At 42.4% G+C, this 22,520-nt stretch overlaps 1 protein-coding gene across 2 annotated transcripts in view; it reads right to left on the reverse strand.

The window, feature by feature from the left end:
• Shq1 (SHQ1, H/ACA ribonucleoprotein assembly factor) overlaps nucleotides 1-22,520 on the reverse strand; it is a 127,997-nt gene that overhangs the window by 99,612 nt on the left and 5,865 nt on the right. For both annotated transcript variants that reach the window (XM_006972588.4, XM_076567465.1), the window contains exons 3-5: nucleotides 22,297-22,419; nucleotides 21,191-21,351; nucleotides 4,331-4,443 (exon numbers count right to left, since the gene is read on the reverse strand). In XM_006972588.4, coding sequence (XP_006972650.3) covers nucleotides 4,331-4,443; nucleotides 21,191-21,351; nucleotides 22,297-22,419 — 397 coding nt within the window. The remainder of the gene's footprint in view (nucleotides 1-4,330; nucleotides 4,444-21,190; nucleotides 21,352-22,296; nucleotides 22,420-22,520) is intronic.

The following is a 22,520-nucleotide window of genomic DNA, read 5'->3' on the forward strand; positions in this document are numbered from 1 at the left end:
CCCCCTCCCTCTACAGGCCTGCATCCCTGTGCACAGACCCACACACAGATCATACATGGGTGCATAACTTAAACTAGAAAATAAAATCTAAAAAAATAACAGGCTTACGAGAGAGTAACCTGAGCTCAAAGAATAGAAATACTTAGAAAACAAGGATCATATTGAAGAACTGCCAAGATAAGTTGAAAATAAGATACTGATAACAATAACCTTCCAGATATGTCTGATCCATGGCCTACAGGCTGCAGACACCCCAGAGTAGTAGCTATCAATCAGACCCAACACAATAATGTAATGGGTAGATGTCAAGATCAAGATAAAGGTTGGACACACCTGAAAGCTACACAGGAATTACCCCTAAGGTCACTGAACACAGGGCACACACACATCCTAGAGGGGCAATTCTAAAGAAGCAGAAACTGTGCCACAACAGGATGGTGGCAGGGGACAGGGAGCAAAGTAGGTGGATCTGACATACAGGCAGAAGGCAGGGTCCTCAAGAAGTAGAAGCTGAGGAACTCTGAGTCAAAGCAATGACCAGGACTACGGCTCCACAATGCAGGGGACACCAGTGCCCTCTGGGAGACAGAGCCACAGGAGGCTGAAAGGCCTGAGGAGAGAGATAATAGCTTCTGCCCGAGGCAGGTTAAGTTTGATGTGTCCATCTAGGGCATGTAAATATACAGCTATCCAACAGGCAGCTGGACACACAAGTCTGATACTCTGGCAGGAGGCAAAGTCATAAGTATTGTGACTAAGGAAGAATCATGCAGGAAGAACCAGCCCCCGGCCAGGGAGAGAGTAGGATGCAGGAAAGGAGCCCACCTCAAGAGGGCGCTCATGAGAGCAATGTAAACTGGCTTGTTAGAACAGCATCCCAACCACCTCCACCTCATCCTACCACCCCAATATAACCCTCCAAAATGATAAACTGATTATTCTGAATAAAAATTCTCAGATACCATTCCAAGAATCCAAACTGTGATGGTTATTCTGTTTTCCATTTTTACACTGTACTGCAGATTGACTTTCATGTTTCCTGAATGCTGGGCAAGTGCTCTACCACTAAACTACAGCCCTACACCCCTACAATGCTTTTTTCACTTTGAGACAGTCTCACTAAGTTGCCTAGATAGCTTTGGACTCAGATAATAGCTCAATCAGGCCTTGAACTTGTGATCTCTAAACCTTACACTTGCTTCTTCATAGTCCTCACTACTGCCCTAGCCTCGAGCGTACCTAGGATTGTGGGCCTGCACCATCAGACCCAGCTAATGGTTTATCTTCACACTGTCTATGAATTAAGAGTTGCGTGAACATGGTTTGTGACTGACTGACCATCTACTTCCACAGTCAATTATCTCACATTTGAAAGTGCCACGTCACTCACTGAATGTCCTCCACACACCAACAGCCACAGTATGAGCAACGACCCGCCACGAGGGCTCCACTACTGAACAAAGGCATTTAGAACACAATATGTTTTTATTAAAAGAAAAAAGTGTGCCACACAGGGGAGCACTGAGGAGGGCATCCTCCTCCCCCAGCCACAGGTGGAAGGTCTATCTATGAAAGTGACATCTGAGCACCGCCTTGAAGGTCAGTTATTCACGGACTGAGCCAGGGGAGAGAAAAGGCTAGCAAAGGGCAAGCACGCGTGGAAGAAGTACATGAGAAGCAGTGGACATGCAGACATCAGCTGTTGCCTGGGGATAAAGCATGGGCGAGGAAGAGTGAAAGTGACTGACAGAGGAGCAGGGTCCAGGTCACAGAGAACACTGGATAGCACGCTAAGAGAGAGAAGCTCTGTCTGAAGCCGAAGGCAACCGAGCGTGGGAGGAGGCAGATTTCACTTGAGAGCAGCAGCTCTGGGAGCCACGGTGGAAGAAGAAAGCACCAGACCCTGAAAATGTCCCAACAGACACGTGATGACAGGTACACACCTGCACTCACACACATGAGGAAAGAAATAAATAAAATAAAAAACTCTAACATGATATCCAAAAGAAATGATTAGAAAAAGAAGAATCAGAAACAATGAGATTTATAAATCACCACGAACAGCACTTGCTCAGGCTGCAGAACATCCTAAAAGAATAATCAAACTGCATTAGACCCTGATTTTACAACAGATTTCAGAACAGTCATAACCCAAAAGTAGCTAGACTTCACTTTGAAATGTATAAATTCCTCCTTACAGGCAGCCGGCCTCACTCTGTCCTGCTTAGGGTAAAAATCACATTCGTTTTCTTGAAGTCCCTTCACAACCTGACATCACCACTCCACTGAGAACCACTCCTTAAAAAACAGAAAGAACAGTCCATGAAAACGACTAAAGGAAATGAGCCTCTGGGGCCAGTGAGACGGCCCAGTGGGCAGAGGCACCTGTCAAGCCTGGCGACCTGAGTTCAGTGCCTGGAAACCCACATGGTGGGACATGCAAGTCCTGCAAGTTGTTCTATGATCTCTACATGTGTTATGACGTGTACGTACACACACACACACACACACACACACACACAAACACACAAACACACAACTCACACACTTCTCTCTCTCTCTTAAATATAGTTTAAATTTTTTTTTAAAGAAAATAAGCTTCCAGATAACGCTGCACAGGAAATGGAGGAAAACAGGGCCTGCTTAGACTATCCTGCTGCCAACTATAAATCCCAATATCCTAATCCTCTCAGGTCACAGGCACACTCTTCTAGGCAGTTCTTCTAATTAAGCTCCCTCCCACGTGAAATTTCAGCCTTGGAAAGCTCATTCTGTTTTCATACTGGCTGAGAAATTTGCTGACAATGAAATTTCTACTTTAAATATTCAGCAGGATTCTAAATGGGTTTCTTCAAATTACTCTTCAGTGGACCTTTAAAACCACCATTGAAGAGATAAAAGTAATTAGAAATGGCAGTCTAAATGGAGCTGAGTCTCTCAGATGTCCTCCACAGTATACCACCACCCTCTCTCTCCCAGCTTCCCTTTGGATGCTCAACAGTTCAGCCACTCATCACCACACATCACTCATTCCATTTGCACATCACAAGATTCACTTCTGCCATTCCAATTAGTATCCCACTGGGTCACAGGAGAGAGAACGTTAATCACAAGAGCATTGGCAGTTAAAGTGGAATAGTGTACATAAAGCGGAAATACAGAGTGATAAACGGAGCCTCTTTTCAAGTTTTACCCAACCCACTTAGTAGTAGTGTGACCTTGGGCAAGTCCCTTCACCTCTTCCTCCTTGTGAAAACGAAATGAAATAACCCTGATAAGCCGAAAACATTGTTCAAATATATTGGGAAGCAGTGATTATAGTTATATGGGTAACAGTTTTGAAATCACTGGCCCAGGGCCTGGGAAAAATAATAAATGAGAGCTACATCAATATATAAATTACACTCATTCTCCACATACCCTCGAAGAGGTATTCAGATGCCCAGTGGAAGTGCGGAAAAAAGTGCTGCTATCTTGGCCAGTAAGAGACAGCACATCCCTGCTTTGGTAAGTTACTTCTGCAGATATAGTTCTGATTACAGCAAAGGTTGCAACAGATGCAAGTGGAACATACAGCACAACTAAGATTAGGTTCTAATGATGCTCTACCAGAGAGCAACCATCTATTCACTGCAGATAAATGTTCTAGGAGGATCCCAGACTAGCAAGAAATATAGCACGTGTAGACCTGGACTCTTATGGAAATCAAGACGTATTCATTTACATGCACAAATAACCATGACACAAATTCTACTGAAAGAAGTACAAACAAATACTCTCCGACTTTGATGTTTTGAAGTCTGGTGAGGAAACTGCTAAAGAGTATTAAGAGTTCTCCACTGCTGGTGTAAACTAAGTAGCAAGTTTACAAAGGCACCCAAGTACAGCCATCACAGGTTAGGGGAATGTGAATGAGGGTTAGTGCCTTCACTAACTCCAGGATCTAAAGCGCCTATGTCTAGGACACTGAGGAGCTGAGAGATGGCTCACTCAGGAGAGTGCTTGCTATGCAAACACAAGGACCCAGGTTCGGGTCCCCAGCACCCTCCCAGCACTACAGTCCAATGCAGGGAAGACAGAGGTAGGTGGATTCTTGGAGCTCACTGGCCAGGCCTGATGAGCCAGCCTAGCTGAATGGGTAAGCTCTATATTCAGCGAGAGACCTTGTCTCTGGAAATAAAGCAGAGTGATTGAAGAAGTCAAGGTTTGGCCTCTATGTACACATGTATGCACAACTACACAAACACATGTATATACTCAAAGATTCTGAAAAAAAATTAAGGAAGTGTTAAATAGCTATTAAACTGCCACAAAAGTTAATAATACTCACAGATAATGATCCGGGTCAAATTTGGCCAGCTCAGCAGCCAGGCGTTTCTGCCTTCGTTCAGTCAGAGGAGTGAAATCTGGATCCTTAATATCAATAACCTCACTCAGTTCATCCTAAAAACACCAGAACAAGAATGAACATTATCTCCAATCTTTAGCAATTAAAAATCAAATGGGGGGAGGGGGTTTGGAGAGATGGCTCAGTGGTTAAGAGCAGTGGCTGTTCTTCTAAAGGACCCAGGTTCAATTCCCAGCACCCACATAGCACCTCACAACTGTCTATCTCCAGTTCCAAGGAATCTGGTACCCTTACACTGATACACATACAGGCAAAACACCAATACACATAAAAATAAATAAAATAAGCTGGGCATGGTGGAGCACACCTGTAATTCTAGCACTTGGGAGGTAGAGGCAAGTGGATCTCTATGAGTTCAAGGCCAGCTGGTTTACAAAGAGAGTTCTAGAACAGCCAGGGCTATTACAGAGAAACTCTGCTTCACAAAACCAAGTGTGTGTGTGTGTGTATATATATATATATATATATATATATATATATATATATATATATATATATATATATATATATATATATATATATATATAAAACCAAATTGGGGGAAGGGAGGAGGAACACCAAAACATGGAGAAATCTGCCTGATCACTAGAGTATGAAACAGCTTGTAATATTTAAATTCAGATCTAAAAAACAGGTATGGTGCAAGCCTTTGCTCTCAGCACTTGGGAGACAGAGGTGGGCAGATCTCTCTGAGTTCAAGGCCAGTCCGGTCTACATAGCCAAGTCCCACCAGCCAGAGCTATACAATGAGACCTTGTCTCAAAATACAAAAAGCAAAATCAGACAAACAAACAAAAAGCTATAATTGTTTGAATCTACTATTCTATAGACTCTGCCAGAAACTTCCATATAAATCAACCCATTTTAATCCGTAAAAGAAACTAACCAGCATATATCAAGGCCATTAACATTTAACACAAAGGATCATGGGGCTTACCACCTAGCCTGATCACCTCATCCCTATAACCTATAAAGTAGAAGGGGAGAAAACTCCAAGAAGTTGTCATCATGACTCCATACACATCCTGTAGCATACAGCTCCCACCATACTGTGGCAGGTGCATGTGTGCACATGTGTGCGTGTGCTCATACACACACACACACACATATATTTATTTATTTATTTATTTAAAATGTTTAACACAAAAAGCAGAATTGAATAAACCCTTACAAACATACAGGAACATCTAATTCTCCATTCATTTTCCTTTTTAGCTCCGGAGATCTGAAAGTTCCTGAAGACAGGAAGGTCTGAGTATCCAACATCTACAGAGAGACGTGGCTTTTTTCCTACTGTCTAGCTCAAAGAACGAAATCCTATACAGTCTACTTTGTAAATACACTTGCTGTGCAAACTTGATGACCTGAGTTCAATTCCTGGAAGCTACACAGAGATAGATAAAGAAGACTGACTCCATGAAGCTTTCCTCTGACCTCCATTCCCACAGGCACACATTCATAAAAAAAAAAATTAATTAATTAATTAATGTTTACGAGTAATTCTGATGTGTTTGATTTTCCACTTGAAACTTTAAAAATCTAATCCTAAGAATCACCACCTATCTTAAGCAAGATGTGCATATATGAACATGTAGCATGTTTCCCAAGCAGAATTCTATGGAACAGACATACACAGGAATTGTGAAGTGAAAAAACCTCTTACAATCCAAAACATTCCCCCAACTGTGGCTTTCTTCTCTCTGCTCCCACATCTACTCTCAACTCCAGATGCAAGCACAGAACTGGAAGAAACAGGAAGGATGTAATCGGAAAGAAATCAGGCAGTAACCTGGAGAGCTGTGCACGCGAACTGTTCCGGAAGATTTGTAAGAGGAACACATACACAAAAAGAAAACAGAGTGACAAAGGAGAGTTGCTTTTGAAGTCAGTAGCCCTAGGATCTTGAGCAAGTCCCTTCACTTCTTATGTCATTAAAAAAAGAAAATGAAGTACTCATATGAGAGCACTTTAAAGCTGATGGTCAGAATGCAAGATTACTAAAGTAAGCTATACTAACTTATGGGGAGTCATAAGGACCCAGTCTCCCTACATAACCATAATTTCCAAAAAACCTCTTGGGCCCGAGAAATGGCTGAGTGGGTAATTTGACTGAGTTCAACCCCCCAAGCCCCTTACGGTGGAGGAGAGAACTGCCCCAAAAGCTCATCTCTGACCTCCGCCTGTAAACAATGGCATGTAAAAAGGCACACACATTCACACAAAATAAATAAGTATCTGAAGTTTAAAAGGAAAATAAACTCTTTCTTTCTTAGCATACGGCGTGGAGCTCTTAACCTAAGTACATTCAAATATAACGAAGGGATCCAGTGACCTTTTTGGAAGCCACTAGATCAACTAGAATATCTTAATACTTTCAAATACAAACATTTGAGGCAACAACCAGACCAATGGCTGTCCACAAACATAAAATTTACATTCCAAAGTTCCTTTGCAATTTACTTTTTGGAGACTTGGAATGCATTTTCCTACAGGAATCCTATTATAAATAGTAGTTAAGAGTCTCAGGGCAGTCCTCAAGTTTATGCAATTCATTATAAATTGAAACAGAACATTCATGATGCAAAGAACTTAACAAGCACGCAGCAGAGTTTCCATGGGAAAAACGTGCAGCCTCTGGAGTTGAATGCACCAGAACATCTCCTCCCCAGAAATACAGCATCGGTTCTTCCTCCTCCCCTCAATTTCCTCACTGGAATTCCTAACTCCAGCCTCAGGTCTACAGGGCACATGTGGACAAGGGCCTCGGGAGGGCAGGCAGTACAATGGATCCACAGGGCTTGCCTGGGTCGGATACTACTGTGGGCACCACTGCTTTCCCTTGGACTGCAAATCCACAGCATGATGCCATCCCTCCCTCAGCTCCTCTCATGCATCACATGGCCTTATCTCCTCCCTCTGTGAGTAGAGTCGGCCACATACAAAATCCTTGTTGGTATCGTCCTTAATCACAGTTGCAAAGTTCTTCTGCCTTGTAATGTAAAATCTTCACAGGACAGGTAGTCACAGGATACCTTTTTGTTCTTCTTGGGGAAAGGGGTGGCATTCGGAGCCACATGCTGTTGTATTAATATAATAGAGGCCTAAATACACTCACTAATGTCAGATTCACTTTTCTCTGTCTCCATTCCACGGCTGTTCCCTGTTACTCACTGACTTCCTACTGAAAACACAAATCCTCCTTCCAATTCAGGTTCCTTACTTGATAACAGCAATTAAAGTGGGGGGGGGGAGGGCAGAGGAACAATTAATTATTGCACCTGGACAGACTTAAGGTCACGAATGGGCTATGATCTGTGAGGACTGACAGAAAACGGTGTTTCAGCAGATAAATGGAATCCTGGAACCTCGACTCCTAGCTCTACATCATCAAGCCCATCTTGCCTTTCAAACCAATGCCAGCCTTTCCTAGAGCTACAGACTAGACTTCTTGTCATTTCTGGAGCATACACATCTGTCTCCACTCCAACCCTCTGCATCTACAGTGTCCTTCTCATCATAACCCCATGCATGTCCTATCCTTCAAGGGCCACCTCTGGGCATCCTAGTCACAACAGTTCCCTATCTCACATACCACAGTTTTTCTCCACCTGCTACTATCGCCATTAGCTTATTAGTTGTCTACACGATGACTATCTGTCTTCTCCATAGAATGTTTCAATGCGGGGAGGGGTCTAGTCTACTTTCGTTTTCACAGCATTCTCAGTGTGTAGTGTGACTAATTGTATGTCAGCTTAACACAATAGTTTTGGTTTGGTTTGGATGTTTTTGGGTTTTTTGTTTTTTTTTTTTGTTGTTGTTGTTGTTTTGTTTTCAAGACAGGGTTTCTCTGTGTAGCCTTGGCTGTCCTGGAACTCACTCTGTAGATCTCGAACTCAGAGATCTGCCCGCCTCTGCTGCCTGAGTGCTGGGATTAAAGGTGTGCACCACTACCGCCCAGCTAACATAAACTATAGTTATCAGAAAAAATGGAGCCTCAGTTGAGAAAATGCCTCCATAAGATCAGGCTGTAGATAAGTCTGTGGGATATTTTCTTAGTCATTGATGGGGAAGGGCCTAGCTCTTTGTGGGTGGTGCCATCTCTAGGCTGGTGGTCCTGGATTCTATAAGAAAGCAGGATGAGAAGCCATGAGGAGCAAGCCAGTAAGCAGCACCCTACCCCTCCATGGCCTCTGCATCAGCTCCTGCTTCTAGGTTCCTACCCTATTTGAGTTTCTGTCTCAACTTGCTTCAACGATGGACTAAGATGTGGAAGTATAAGCCAAATAAACCCTTTCCTCCCCAACTTACCTTTGGTGATAGTGTTTCATCACAGCAATAGTCACCCTAACTAGAACAGTACACCTAGCAGTCAGAAAGAGATCACTACCGAGTACACAGTGCACAGAGGCTGTAGACTGGTCTGGTTGCTGGACTAGAGATCCAGTAATGAGCACACAGATCGTCCCCAACCTCACGGGCTGAACTGGAGAATAAGAGAGTAACACTTTCCAGTCCCACTGCTGCTCCCCTCTAGTACACTGATGCAAGGCCACCAAAGCAATGCAGTGGAGAGACCACACCACGTGACTACGCCCAGCTGGGCAAACCCCACCTGCATTGTTCTATGCACATACATAGCAGGGCCTCGTTCAAACTGGACCCTAATAAGAAACTAAAGCAGCTGGCTATGGTGGTGCACGCCTTTAATCCCAGCACTTGGGAGGCAGAGGCAGGTGGATGTCTGTGAGTTTGAGGCCAGCCTCATTTACAAAGCGAGTTTCAGAACAACCAGTGCTATACAAAGAAACCCTCTCAAAAAGAAAAAAAAAAGTAAGAAAGAAACTAAAGCAAACTAAAAAGCAGAGATAAATTTTTGAATGTGAAAGGTCCTTCACATGCTCTGCATAGTATTTGTTCCCATAGAGCAGCACACTTTGTTGGGGGCTGTACAACCTTTAGGAGGTGTGGCTTAGCTGGAAGAAGTAGGTCACTGGAGGCAAGTCCTTCCGGGTTATTATCCCCATCTACTTCCTGTCTTACTCGGCCTCCTGGTCCTCTGAGATGTGAGCAGCCTCTGCCACATGTTATTACCATGAATATGCTCATCTGGCATGCCTTCCCTATCATGATGGACAGAAAACATGAAGCAAAATCTTTCCTCACTTAGATTGTTCCTATAAGCTACTGTAGTAAGAACAATGGAAAGCTAATACACAAAATCAGACTGGAATCTAAAGGAAGGCATGGCTGGAGGGCTGCTTGGTGGTAGAGTACTTGCTTAGCATGCATGTGGTCCTGGATTCAATTCTCAGCACTACAAAAGAAGAAAAAGTCGGAGGCACCAATCAACCCAAGGAAAGGAAGAACAGAGAATTAACTTCAGCAGGAAGGAAAGAATTCCTTTTTCTCTGTTTTAGAATTGCTGTGGTCACTAGTCCCAAGTGATCTGAAGATGAACACTGCCAGGAAAAGGTCATGGAAGACTTAAGCCAGGCTTGTGTACACTTAAATCACAGATCAAACAGGACCCAAGCCGGAAAGAAAATGAACTGTGTATGCATCTGGCCAGTGCGTCTCCTGGAGACAAAGGCCTCAAGTCCCTGAAGCAGCCAAAGGAAAGCAAGGGCCAGAAGGCCTGGCATCCTGCAATGAAGGCTGTCTCAGGAGACGGCTGGCTGGGATGGTGCCCAGAGACTCCAGGACTGCGGCTGCTGGCAGCCACCAGTGCCAACAGCTTGTTGTGCTGCCCTGACTCTGAGCAGCCAGGGCAGTTTTCCAAAGGCGCCCTGGTGGCTGGCAGAGATTTCAAAACAGGCAAGAATCGTGTGTGTGTGTGTGTGTGTGTGTGTGTGTGTGTGTGTGTGTGTACATGGGAAACAGGGGTGGGAAGGGTTGGTGAGAGGAAATTTGCTTCAGCAATAATATTTTCATTATCAGATAAAATACAGAAGTTTGCACTCATTTAAAAGGAGACAGGATTATTCTTGTAAAGGGTTAAATTATTCACTGAAGACGTTATTTCTTCTTTGTATTACATTTTTTAATTAGTACGTTGCTTTTATTATCAGAGAAAACACAACTACTTTCATTTAAAAGAATAGGGAAATACTGGCAATATACCAGTAGTGAACAAATGTTTTGGGTGTGTCTTGATTCAAAGGTAGAAATTAGAGAAACTAAAATTGTGAGAAAACAGGATTAGAAGTCATTTTTTAAATCGTATTATGAGATAAATGTTCTGAATCCTCTCACTGTGTGATAACCTTTTCTAGGAGCATCTCTAGCTTCCTCACTAAAGACAAAGGGCAATACTGTTTATGTTACTTGGTCATTTTTAGCCACTTGATGTGACCATCACAAACAGAGCGGTTGTAAACACACCCGATAAAGCATACCAACCTTACTAGGATTCCCGAAAGTCTGATTAATTCCTAATGTTATGAAGAACACCATAGCCTTCAAATTTAATTTGTGTAAGAAATCCCATTTCTTTAAAGCTTTTTACTAGATTTGTCTCCTGGTAAAAAGTGTAGACACAACAGTAAAGACGCCTTGAGGAACCAGTATTGTTGGGCTGACGCAAGAACAGTGCTCAGAAGAGATCCATATAAATCCCAACTTGGTGGCTTCAGGTTTCAGACTCTCTCTGGATTGCAAGGGTATTCAGGAACACTCACCATGTTTAACAGTGTGTGTTAGAAGGCTGCAGGAGCACTCTCTGTCCAAGCACATGACTACTTCTACAGTAATAATTCAGACACACACTAAGGATGTAGTTTAGAACACCTTTACAAACATACTGGGGGCTGGAGAGATGCTCAGTTGGTCAGAGCACCTGCCATGTGTGGTGGTTTGAATGGCAAAGGTCCCCCACAGACTCAGACATGTGAACACTTGGTCAACCGCTGGAGCTCTGTTTGGATGGGTGATGGGTCTTTAAGGATGTGGAAACAGTGAGAAAGTGTATAGCTTCTTCCCACTCCTAGTTCCCTCTCTCTGCTTCCTGTGTGGAAGGAAGAAAATGGAATAACCTGCCTCCTGTTCTTGCCACCATGCCATGCCCTCCCCTAGACCATAAGGGACCCTCCTTCTAGAACCCTAAGTCCAAATAAACTCTTTCTTTCCTAAGTTGCCTTTGGTCAAAATATTTTATCATAGCAACAGGAACTGTGCTAGCCTGATAACCTGAGTTTGATCCTTAGAACCCATGGTACAAGGAGAAAAATGAATCCCAAAAATTATTCTCTGAGCTCCATGTGCATGCTAGAATACAAATGCACCTGCAGTCACATGCATGAGTCATACACATATACACAAACACAAAAATAAAAAGATTTTTAATTAAATAATTTAAAACAAATTGGGAGAACCAGCCGGGTCTGGTCACTCACTCCTGTCATCTCACCACTGAAGACGCCGAGACAGAAGGATCACCAAAAGTTCAAAGCCAACCTGATTTACATACTGACTCCAGGCCAGCCTGAGCTTTATAAAGTGAGAACTTGTCTCAAAAAAAAAAAAAAAAAGGAAAGAAAAACTAGAACAAACACTATATTGTTTCAGATAAGGTTTTGGTGCCAAATTAAACATATGTGGAGACTGGAAGTTCTGAGAGTGTCTGGGATTCCAGTGTTCTGTGCACGGGGTGGCCAGTCTCTCCTGCTAGTAGTGTACTACTTACATGATAAAACCCTTGGAGTCCACTCGCTCCAGTACCGTGCTCCTTCGAAAATGAGGGAATGGGAGCACAAGTTTTCAGGAAAACAATGTTCACGCTATTAAAGTTTGAAAAAGAGTTTAGCAATTTAGATAGTAAAACTAAATAAACAAACTCAGCATTCCTGACTGGGAAAGAGAAGATGTAATCATAAAGAGATGGACAGGGCATCCTAACTACACTAATACTTCCTTTCCTAAGCTGGGTGGCAAGTATATAGGTATCTCATGCTTTAGTTACACCATGCAGACAGAAAAAGTACTACCTACATACATGTCCTGAAATACCATGTTATTCCCAAGAGTATGTATAACTTTTATGTTTCAAAGCACCACTTTTCACAATAAAATCTAGGTGTCCTAGTATATATTTGTGCTCCCAAGACTTGAAAAGGGGAGGCAGGAGAATCAGGAGTTCAAGGCCAGCCTTAGCTACTTACTGAGTTCCAGGACAGCCTAGGATACATAAGACCTTATATCAAAAAAACAAAGAGTATTTCATAACAATGTTTACTTAAAAGCAACCTAAATAACATTGGAAAGCTTTTCAAGAATTACAAAAACTTGGCAGCCGCCGCCATGACCAGCAGCATGTGAAGATGCCGAGATTTTCGGGGCCCAGCAACAGCCCGCTGAGGTAGACGTGCCCAGCGGCGACAGCCTACAGGGATATTCAGGCCCGGAGGCAGCCAGCAGAGACATTCAGTCCCAGCGGCGGCCCACAGGGGTAGACAGGCCCGGCGGCAGAGACAAGCAGACGCAGGTAGGCCTGCGGCGGGGGCCCGTGGAGGTAGACGGGCCCAGCGGCGGCAGCCGACAGGGATATTCAGACCCAGCGGCAGCCGGCAGAGACATTCAGGCCCAGCGGTGGCCCACAGAAGTAGACGGGCCCAGCGGCGGCCCGCTGAGGTAAACGGGCCCGGCGGCAGTGGCCGACACATTCAGGCCCGGCAGCAGCCGGCAGAGACATTCAGGCCCAGCGGCGGCCCACAGAGGTAGACAGGCCCGGCGGCAGAGACAAGCAGACGCAGGTAGGCTTGCGGCGGCGGCCCGCGGAGGTAGACGGGCCCAGCAGCAGCCCGCTGAGGTAGACGGGCCCAGCGGCGGCAGCCGACAGGGATATTCAGACCCGGCGGCAGTTGGCAGAGACATTCAGGCCCAGCGGCGGCCCACAGAGGTAGACAGGCCCGGCGGCAGAGACAAGCAGACGCAGGTAGGCCTGCGGCGGCGGCCCGCGGAGGTAGACGGGCCCAGCAGCAGCCCGCTGAGGTAGACGGGCCCAGCGGCGGCAGCCGACAGGGATATTCAGACCCGGCGGCAGTTGGCAGAGACATTCAGGCCCAGCGGCGGTCCACAGAGGTAGACAGGCCCGGCGGCGAAGACAAGCAGACGCAGGTAGGCCTGTGGCGGCGGCCTGTGGAGGAAGACGGGCCCAGCGGCATCCCGCTGAGGTAGACGTGCAGCGGCCAACAGGGACATTCAGGCCCGGTGGCGGCCCCCAGAGGCAGACAGACCCAGTGGCAGCTGACAGGGACATACAGGCCCGGCGGCGGACCGCAGAGGTAAACAGGCCCAGGGACGGAGACAAGCAGACACAGCTTGGAACAGGGACGCCCCTAACCCCAACATCTGGGGAAGAAGCTATCTCCGTGGGTCAGAACCAGAACGAATCTGAACACTCCGTCTGAGGACAACCCAGGGCCCAGCTGCTGATCCTGTGAAACCCAACAACTTGGAGGTGTTGGTGAGACGACCCTGCTCAGCTGAAACCCATCTGGGAGAGGATTCAAATGCCTACAGTTTAAAGTCTGAAGAAACAAGATCAGCTGAGGAGTTGACAAATGAACAAAAAGAGACCTGAGAACACAGAAGAAGGCGCTACCCAGACACCAAACCAGATCACCAGAATCATAAGTATATAATTCACCGATCGAAATCAGCTGCCCCTGAAGAAATAGCCCAATAGCACCAATTTAACCAAGAACCCCTACTAAACCAAGACTAAAAATTAGAACAAGAGAGGCACTCTCAGACTCAGACACCACCTGCACCTCACAGAGGAAGAGATGAGTAGGCGCCAGTGCAAAAATACAGGCAAAAACATAAAGACCTATATGGCAACATCAGAACCTAGTGATTCTACACCTGCAAGACCTAAACATACCATGACAGAAGAAACAGAAGAAATCAACCCTAAAAATGACATTAAGAAGATGATAGAGGCCCTTAAAGAAGAAATAAAACATTCCCTCAATGAGGAAATAAAAACTTTCCTTAAAGAGGAATTGAAAAACTACCTTAAAGAGGAAATAAAAACTTTCCTTAAAGAGGAAATAAAAAACTCCCTTAAAGAGGAAATAAAAACTTCCCTTAAAGAGGAAATGAAAAACTCCATTAAAGAGGAAATAAAAAACTCCCTTAAAGAAATGGAAGAAAAAAGGAACAAAAAATGGGAAGAAATCAAAGAAAGCCAAGAAAAAGCAATTAAACAGATGAAAGAAACATTCCAAGATCTGAAAAATGAATTTGAGACAATAAAGAAAACACATGCTGAGGGAATGCTGGAAATAGAAATCCTGACAAAACGAACAGGAACTACAGAAACAAGCATAACCAACCGATTGCAAGAGATGGAACAGAGAATCTCTGACACTGAAGACACGATAGAGAAAATAGATTCGTCAGTCAAAGAAAACAATAAAGACAAAAAAGTCCTAACACAAAACGTCCAGGAAATTTGGGACACCATGAAAAGACCAAACCTAAGAATAATAGGGATAGAAGAAGGAGAAGAATACCAACTCAAAGGCACAGAAAATATATTCAACAAAATCATAGAAGAAAACTTTCCTAACCTAAAGAAAGAAATACCTATGAAGATACAAGAAGCTTACAGAACACCGAATAGGCTGGATCCAAAAAAAAACTCCCCTCGCCACATAATAATCAAAACACTAAACACACAGAATAAAGAAAAAATATTAAGAGCTGCAAAGGAAAAGGACCAAGTAACATATAAAGGCAAACCCATCAGAATAACACCAGACTACTCAATAGAGACTATGAAAGATAGAAGATCATGGACAAACCTCATGCAGACACTAAGAGACCATGGATGCCAACCCAGACTATTATACCCAGCAAAACTCTTAATCACCATAGGCGGAGTAAACAAAATATTCCAGGATAAAACCAGATTTAATCAATACCTGTCCACAAACCCAGCCCTACAGAAAGCACTAGAAGGGAAAATTCAACCCAAAGAAGCTAAACACATCCATGAAAAATCAAGCAATAGATAATCCTACACCAACATACACCACAGAAGGACAACACAACACAACCAAAAAAATAACAGGAATTAACAATCACTGGTCATTAATATCCATCAATATCAATGGTCTCAACTCACCTATAAAAAGACACAGGCTAACAGAATGGATTAGAAAACAGGACCCATCCATATGCTGCATACAAGAAACACACCTTAACTCCAAAGACAGACACTACCTCCGAGTAAAGGGCTGGGAAAAGGTTTTCCAAGCAAATGGACCTAAGAAACAAGCTGGTGTAGCTATCCTAATATCTAATAAAATAGACTTCAAACTAAAATCAATCAAAAGAGACCAGGATGGACATTACATATTCATCACAGGAAAAATCCACCAAGATGAAGTCTCGATTCTAAACATTTATGCTCCAAATACAAAAGCACCCACATTCATAAAAGAAACACTACTAAAGTTTAAAACGCACATCAAACCCCACACATTAGTAGTGGGAGATTTTAACACACCACTCTCACCAAAAGATAGATCTACCAGACTGAAACTTAACAAAGAAATAAAGGACCTAACAGATGTTATGACTCAAATGGACCTAATAGATATCTACAGAATATTCCATCCTAACACAAAAGAATATACCTTCTTCTCAGCACCCCATGGAACCTTCTCAAAAATTGACCACATGCTTGGACACAAAACAAATCTCAACAGATACAAAAAAATTGGAATAACCTCCTGTATTTTATCAGACCACCATGCCTTAAAGTTAGAACTCAATAACAACAAAAATTATAGAAAACCCACAAACTCATGGAAACTGAATAATACCCACCTGAAACATCAATGGGTCAAGGAAGAAATAAAGACAGAAATTAAAGAGTTCCTAGAATTCAATGAAAATGAAAGTACAACATACCCAAACTTATGGGACACTATGAAAGCAGTGCTAAGAGGAAAATTCATAGCTCTAAATGCACACATAAAGAAGATGGAGCAATCCCATACCAATGAATTAACAGCACAACTGAAATCTCTAGAACAAAAAGAAACAAACTCACCCAGGAGAAATAGACGCCAGGAAATAATCAAATTGAGGGCTGAAATCAACGAAATAGAAAACAAGAGAACAATACAAAAAATCAATGAAACAAAGAGTTGGTTCTTTGAAAAAATCAACAAGATAGACAAACCACTAGCCAAATTAACCAAAAGGCAAAGAGAGAACACCCAAATTCACAAAATCAGAAATGAAAAGGGAGACATAACAACAGACAATGAGGAAATCCAGAGAATCATCAGATCATACTTCAAAAACCTGTACTCCACAAAAATGGAAAACCAGGAAGAAATGGACAAATTTCTGGATAAATACCAAATACCAAAATTAAATCAAGACCAGATAAATCATTTAAATAGACCAATAACCCCTAAAGAAATAGAAACAGTCATCAAAAGTCTCCCAACTAAAAAAAAGCCCAGGACCAGATGGTTTCAGTGCAGAATTCTACCTGACTTTCAAAGAAGAACTAATACCAATCCTCTTCAAAGTGTTCCACACAATAGAAACAGAAGGAACACTACCAAACTCTTTTTATGAGGCTACAATTACCCTGATACCCAAACCACACAAAGATGCAACAAAGAAAGAGAACTACAGACCAATCTCCCTCATGAACATTGATGCAAAAATACTCAACAAAATATTGGCAAACCGAATCCAAGAATACATCAAAACAATCATCCATCACGACCAAGTAGGATTCATCCCAGGGATGCAAGGATGGTTCAACATACGGAAATCAGTCAATGTAATACACCATATAAACAAACTGAAAGAAAAAAACCACATGATCATCTCCCTAGATGCTGAAAAAGCCTTTGACAAAATCCAACACCCCTTCATGATAAAGGTCTTAGAAAGAATAGGAATACAAGGAACATTCCTAAACATAATAAAAGCAATTTATAGCAAGCCAACAGCAAACATCAAATTAAATGGAGAGAAACTCAAAGCGATACCACTAAATTCAGGAACAAGACAAGGCTGTCCACTCTCCCCATATTTATTCAATATAGTACTAGAAGTTCTAGCTAGAGCAATAAGACAACAAAAGGAGATCAAAGGGATACAAATTGGCAAGGAAGAAGTCAAACTTTCACTATTTGCAGATGATATGATAGTATACATAAGTGACCCCAAAAACTCTACCAGGGAACTTCTACAGCTGATAAACTCCTTCAGTAAAGTGGCAGGATACAAGATCAACTCAAAAAAATCAGTAGCCCTCCTATACACAAATGATAAAAGGGCTGAGAAAGAAGTCAGAGAAACATCACCCTTTACAATAGCCACAAATAATATAAAATACCTTGGGATAACACTAACTAAACAAGTGAAAGACCTTTTTGATAAGAACTTTAAATCTCTAAAGAAAGAAATTGAAGAAGATATCAGAAAATGGAAGGATCTCCCATGCTCATGGATAGGTAGGATTAACATAGTAAAAATGGCAATCTTACCAAAAGCAATCTACAGATTCAATGCAATCCCCATCAAAATCCCAACACAATTCTTCACAGACTTGGAAAGAAAAATACTCAACTTTATATGGAAAAACAAAAGACCCAGGATAGCTAAAAGAATCCTATACGATAAAGCAACCCTTGGAGGCATCACCATCCCTGACCTCAAACTCTACTATAGAGCTATAGTAATAAAAACAGCTTGGTACTGGTATAAAAACCGACATACGGACCAATGGAATCAAATTGAAGACCCTGACATTAATCCATGCACATATGAACACCTGGTTTTTGACAAAGGAGCCAAAACTATACAATGGAACAAAGAAAGTATCTTCAACAAATGGTGCTGGCATAACTGGATGTCAATATGTAAAAGATTACAAATAGATCCATATCTGTCACCATGCACAAAACTCAAGTCCAAGTGGATCAAAGACCTAAACATAAATCCAGTTACACTAAACTTAATAGAAAAGAAGATAGGAAGCACTCTTGAACGCATTGGCACTGGAGACCATTTCCTAAATAAAACACTGACAGCACAGACCCTGAGCACAACCATTAATAAATGGGACCTCTCAAAACTGAGAAGCTTTTGCAGGGCAAAAGACACAGTCAATAAGACAAAAAGACAGCCAACAGATTGGGAAAAGATCTTCACCAACCCCACATCTGACAGAGGATTGATCTCCACAATATATAAAGAACTCAAGAAACTAGACATCAAAGCACTGAACAGTCCAATTAAAAAATGGGCTAAAGAGCTAAACAGAGAATTCACAAAACAAGAACTACAAATGGCTGAAAGACATTTAAAGAAATGCTCAACATCCTTAATCATCAGAGAAATGCAAATCAAAACGACTCTGAGATACCACCTTACACCTGTTAGAATGGCTAAGATCAAAAACACCAATGACAACCAATGTTGGAGAGGATGTGGAGCAAAGGGAACACTCCTCCACTGTTGGTGGGAATGTAAACTTGTACAACCACTATGGAAATCAGTATGGCGGTTTCTCAGAAAATTAGGAATCGAACTACCTCAAGACCCAGCCATCCCACTCTTGGGCATATACCCAAAGAATGCTGATACATACCATAAAGATACATGCTCAGCTATGTTCATAGCAGCACTATTTGTAATAGCCAGAACCTGGAAACAACCTAGATGCCCATCAACGGAAGAATGGATGAAAAAAATGTGGTACATATACACAATGGAGTACTACTCAGCAGAGAAAAACAATGAAAGCATGAAATTTGCAGGCAAATGGATGGAACTAGAAAAAATCATCCTGAGTGAGGTAACCCAAACCCAGAAAGACAGATATGGTATGTACTCACTCATTGGTGGATTCTAGATATAAAATGAACAATCAGACCACAACCCATAGAACCATAGAGGCTATATATATAGCATGGAGGTCCCTAGGACGACTGTGGCATATAATAAATTTCAGTTTTACTCAATTATTGGAAAAAAAATAACCAAATGAATGGAAACACATGAACTATGAACCAAAGACTGAGGGGCTCCCAGCTGGATCAGGCCCTCTGAATAGAACCATTTTTCAATCCTTGTTCATCATCTGTGCTACCCTGAGATTGATTGTCTTTACAGAGAAAGCATGAAGAACTGGTAAGCCAGGTTGTATCTGTGCCAAAGGACTTCAGGGTGTAATTATTTGATTATGAAATGTTTTATACTCTGCTGAACTCTCTTTTAAAAAGATCTCATATTTTGTTCTCATATTTGTTTTTTTTAATAATTCAAGACCACAATAAAACCTTGATTCTAAAAAAAAAAAAAAAAAAAAAAGAATTACAAAAACTTGTGACTTGGTCTCACCCAAACTATGGTCTTCTAGTATTCTCTAAGTAAAAAGAAACCCTTCAAAGTGGTCACACTTAGTATGTTTGGGAAGCTGAGGCAGCAAGATACTGAGTTCAAGGCCAGCTACATAGTGAGACTGTCTCCACACACCAAAACAAGTAAGCAAAGCCCTCAAAGGGATCTTCCCTACTAGCAATCTGCACAAGGGCACTTTCAACCTGAATGGAGATTCTGGACTTAGCCTGTATGACATTTACTAGCCTTCATTCATAGCTCTGGACAGGCTAACCCCAAATAAAATGATGACAAATTAACCGTTGGCCAAACAACTGAGGCCCACTCACTTTGGTTTTCGCCACAGCTGAGTGAAGCTGACTGTATTCTAAGTACCTCAGAGATCACCAGAGAAACAAGGGACAGGAGCGGCAGAGGGTTCACCATACGCTGCAGAAAAGTGCCCAACTGTTCACATGGACATGGTCCTTCAGGTTATTTGCTGCTGAGCAAATGCCAATTTTGTTCTCTTGTGGGAATCTTGAGAGTAACTTCAGTGTTTTAAGGGCAGGAGTTTTTATAGTGTCCAACACTTTGCAGAATTTTCTCGTATGTTTGCAGTATCTCACGACATTTTCACAATAAATTTACAGAATAGGTTAGCAAAATCATTCCCATTTTACCAAGAGAGAACAATTTACATGTGGTCAGTGATCATCACAGTATCCCCAATATAAATGGAGACAGAAGTACAACCAGAATGAATACTCTTGGCTTTTTCTTGAGAGACTCAGATACACCTTTACTATCTGAGCACGACTCATGGGAAAATCTGAGATTCAAAACATCTCATAGTTTTGCAAAATCCAAACTTCCTAAGCAGCACTCAAATGAGAGTTTACATTTGACCTCCACCAAGAATAAGCAGAATACACTAACTACTGTGCAACAAGAACTGAACAATTTTACCCAAACACAATCTAGAGGAGGCACATTCCTGCAATCCCAGGAGAGGCTGAAGCAGAGGTTATCACAAGCTCAAAGACAACCTGAGCTATATCTCATCTGTCTGTCTGTCTTTCTGTCCATTAAGTTTAAAATCAGAACAAGCGAAACTAAACCAAAAGCTCCCAGGCTCATCCTCATCAGAAAATTCTGTCACCCTAGTACTTAACACATCCCTTAGATGTATCCTGCTTCCTTGAGGTTGTCCAGAAGCACCAGGAGAGAGAGGTTGCTTGTATTTGATCTAGATTGTTCTCATCTAGAACCCTAAGGACAGCAGCGGGCTGGACAGGGAAGAATGGGCAGCTGTATGACCCTGCTTGCTACAGGTACTATGTTACCTTAAAAACGCCCCAGGTAAGCAGAAATGAAGTTGAAACACCCTGTGTGTCACAGTCTTCCAGAAGGACAGCATACCTGTAACCGCTGAACCACACCAGCCCGCAGGTTTCCAAATCCATAGTGACACTGTGATTGCAGAGCACTTTCTGAGACCTCTTCATAGGGAGTCTGCTCAATTTCCCAGTCAAAATCTGAATCCTCGTCGTCAGCTCCTTCCTCAGAAACACCAGAAGCACCTAAATGTGTTAAACATAAATTTTTTCCTTAAAATACCGAGGTCTCTAGGTACAATGAGAGGAAGAAGTTGCTACAGGGGAAAGGCCTACCACTGTGCACCAAAGGCATAGAGAAGAATATTCACAGCTCCACTGCTCATGATGGCCAAAAAGTAGAACCAGCCCAAAGATTCACCAACAGTAGGAGGTATAAACTCACAAAACCATCTATCATACAGTGATGAAGATATATATATATATACAGACCTCTGCTGTAACATAGATACACCTCATAAAGAATATTGAGTGTAAGAAGCCAGATGAAAGGCCGGGCAGTGGTGGCGCACACCTTTAATCCCAGCACTTGGGAGGCAGAGCCAGGCGGATCTCTGTGAGTTTGAGGCCAGCCTGGGCTACCAAGTGAGTTCCAGGAAAGGCGCAAAGCTACACAGAGAAACCCTGTCTCGAAAAACCAAAAAAAAAAAAAAAAGAAGCCAGATGAAAAGGAACATACTCTATGGAACAATTCTGTACGCAACTCATAATCAGGCAAAGGGGAGGGTACTGGTGGTCTGGGAAAGAACAGGACACAGTACCTGGGAAGAGCATGGGTGAGATTCCTGGGATATTGGAAATAAATAAACACTATAGTTTGTGACCTAGCAGGTATTTGTATTGTGTAATGCTTTCAACTATACACTTCTGATAAGACAACGTTTCAAAGTTTTAATTGACCAAAAAAAAAAAAAAAATGTGAGTGGTCTACTGGTCCACTACCAGTTATGACTTCTAATTGCAATACCAGGTAAGCTATTTTCACATTAACCTGAATCTTTCCTTTTTCTTTTCTTGTCTTGAACTTTTTTTTCATCCAATTTTCTAGGCCCAAGCCTCTTCCCCTAGAAACACAAAATATTACAAACATTCCTACTTATCTTCATTTGCTCCCAACTATGGTAAACATACCTATTTCTTCCACAAGTGGTTTGGCAGACCTGGACTTTCTTGGGGCCAGAAGAGCAGTTAACATGTTCAGCCCCTCAAAATGCTGGCCAGGAGTTTCCTTGGGCAATCGAATGGTAAAAATTCCTTTAAAAGAAATTGTTTTATATTTAGACAGATAAAAATACTCAAAGACTTCATAAGTATATATAAGAGAAATGCAAGTATGGTTAATATATAATTCTATT

The sequence above is a fragment of the Peromyscus maniculatus genome, chromosome 3 (genome assembly GCF_049852395.1).
Source record: "Peromyscus maniculatus bairdii isolate BWxNUB_F1_BW_parent chromosome 3, HU_Pman_BW_mat_3.1, whole genome shotgun sequence".
NCBI classification, from domain to species: Eukaryota; Metazoa; Chordata; class Mammalia; order Rodentia; family Cricetidae; genus Peromyscus; species Peromyscus maniculatus.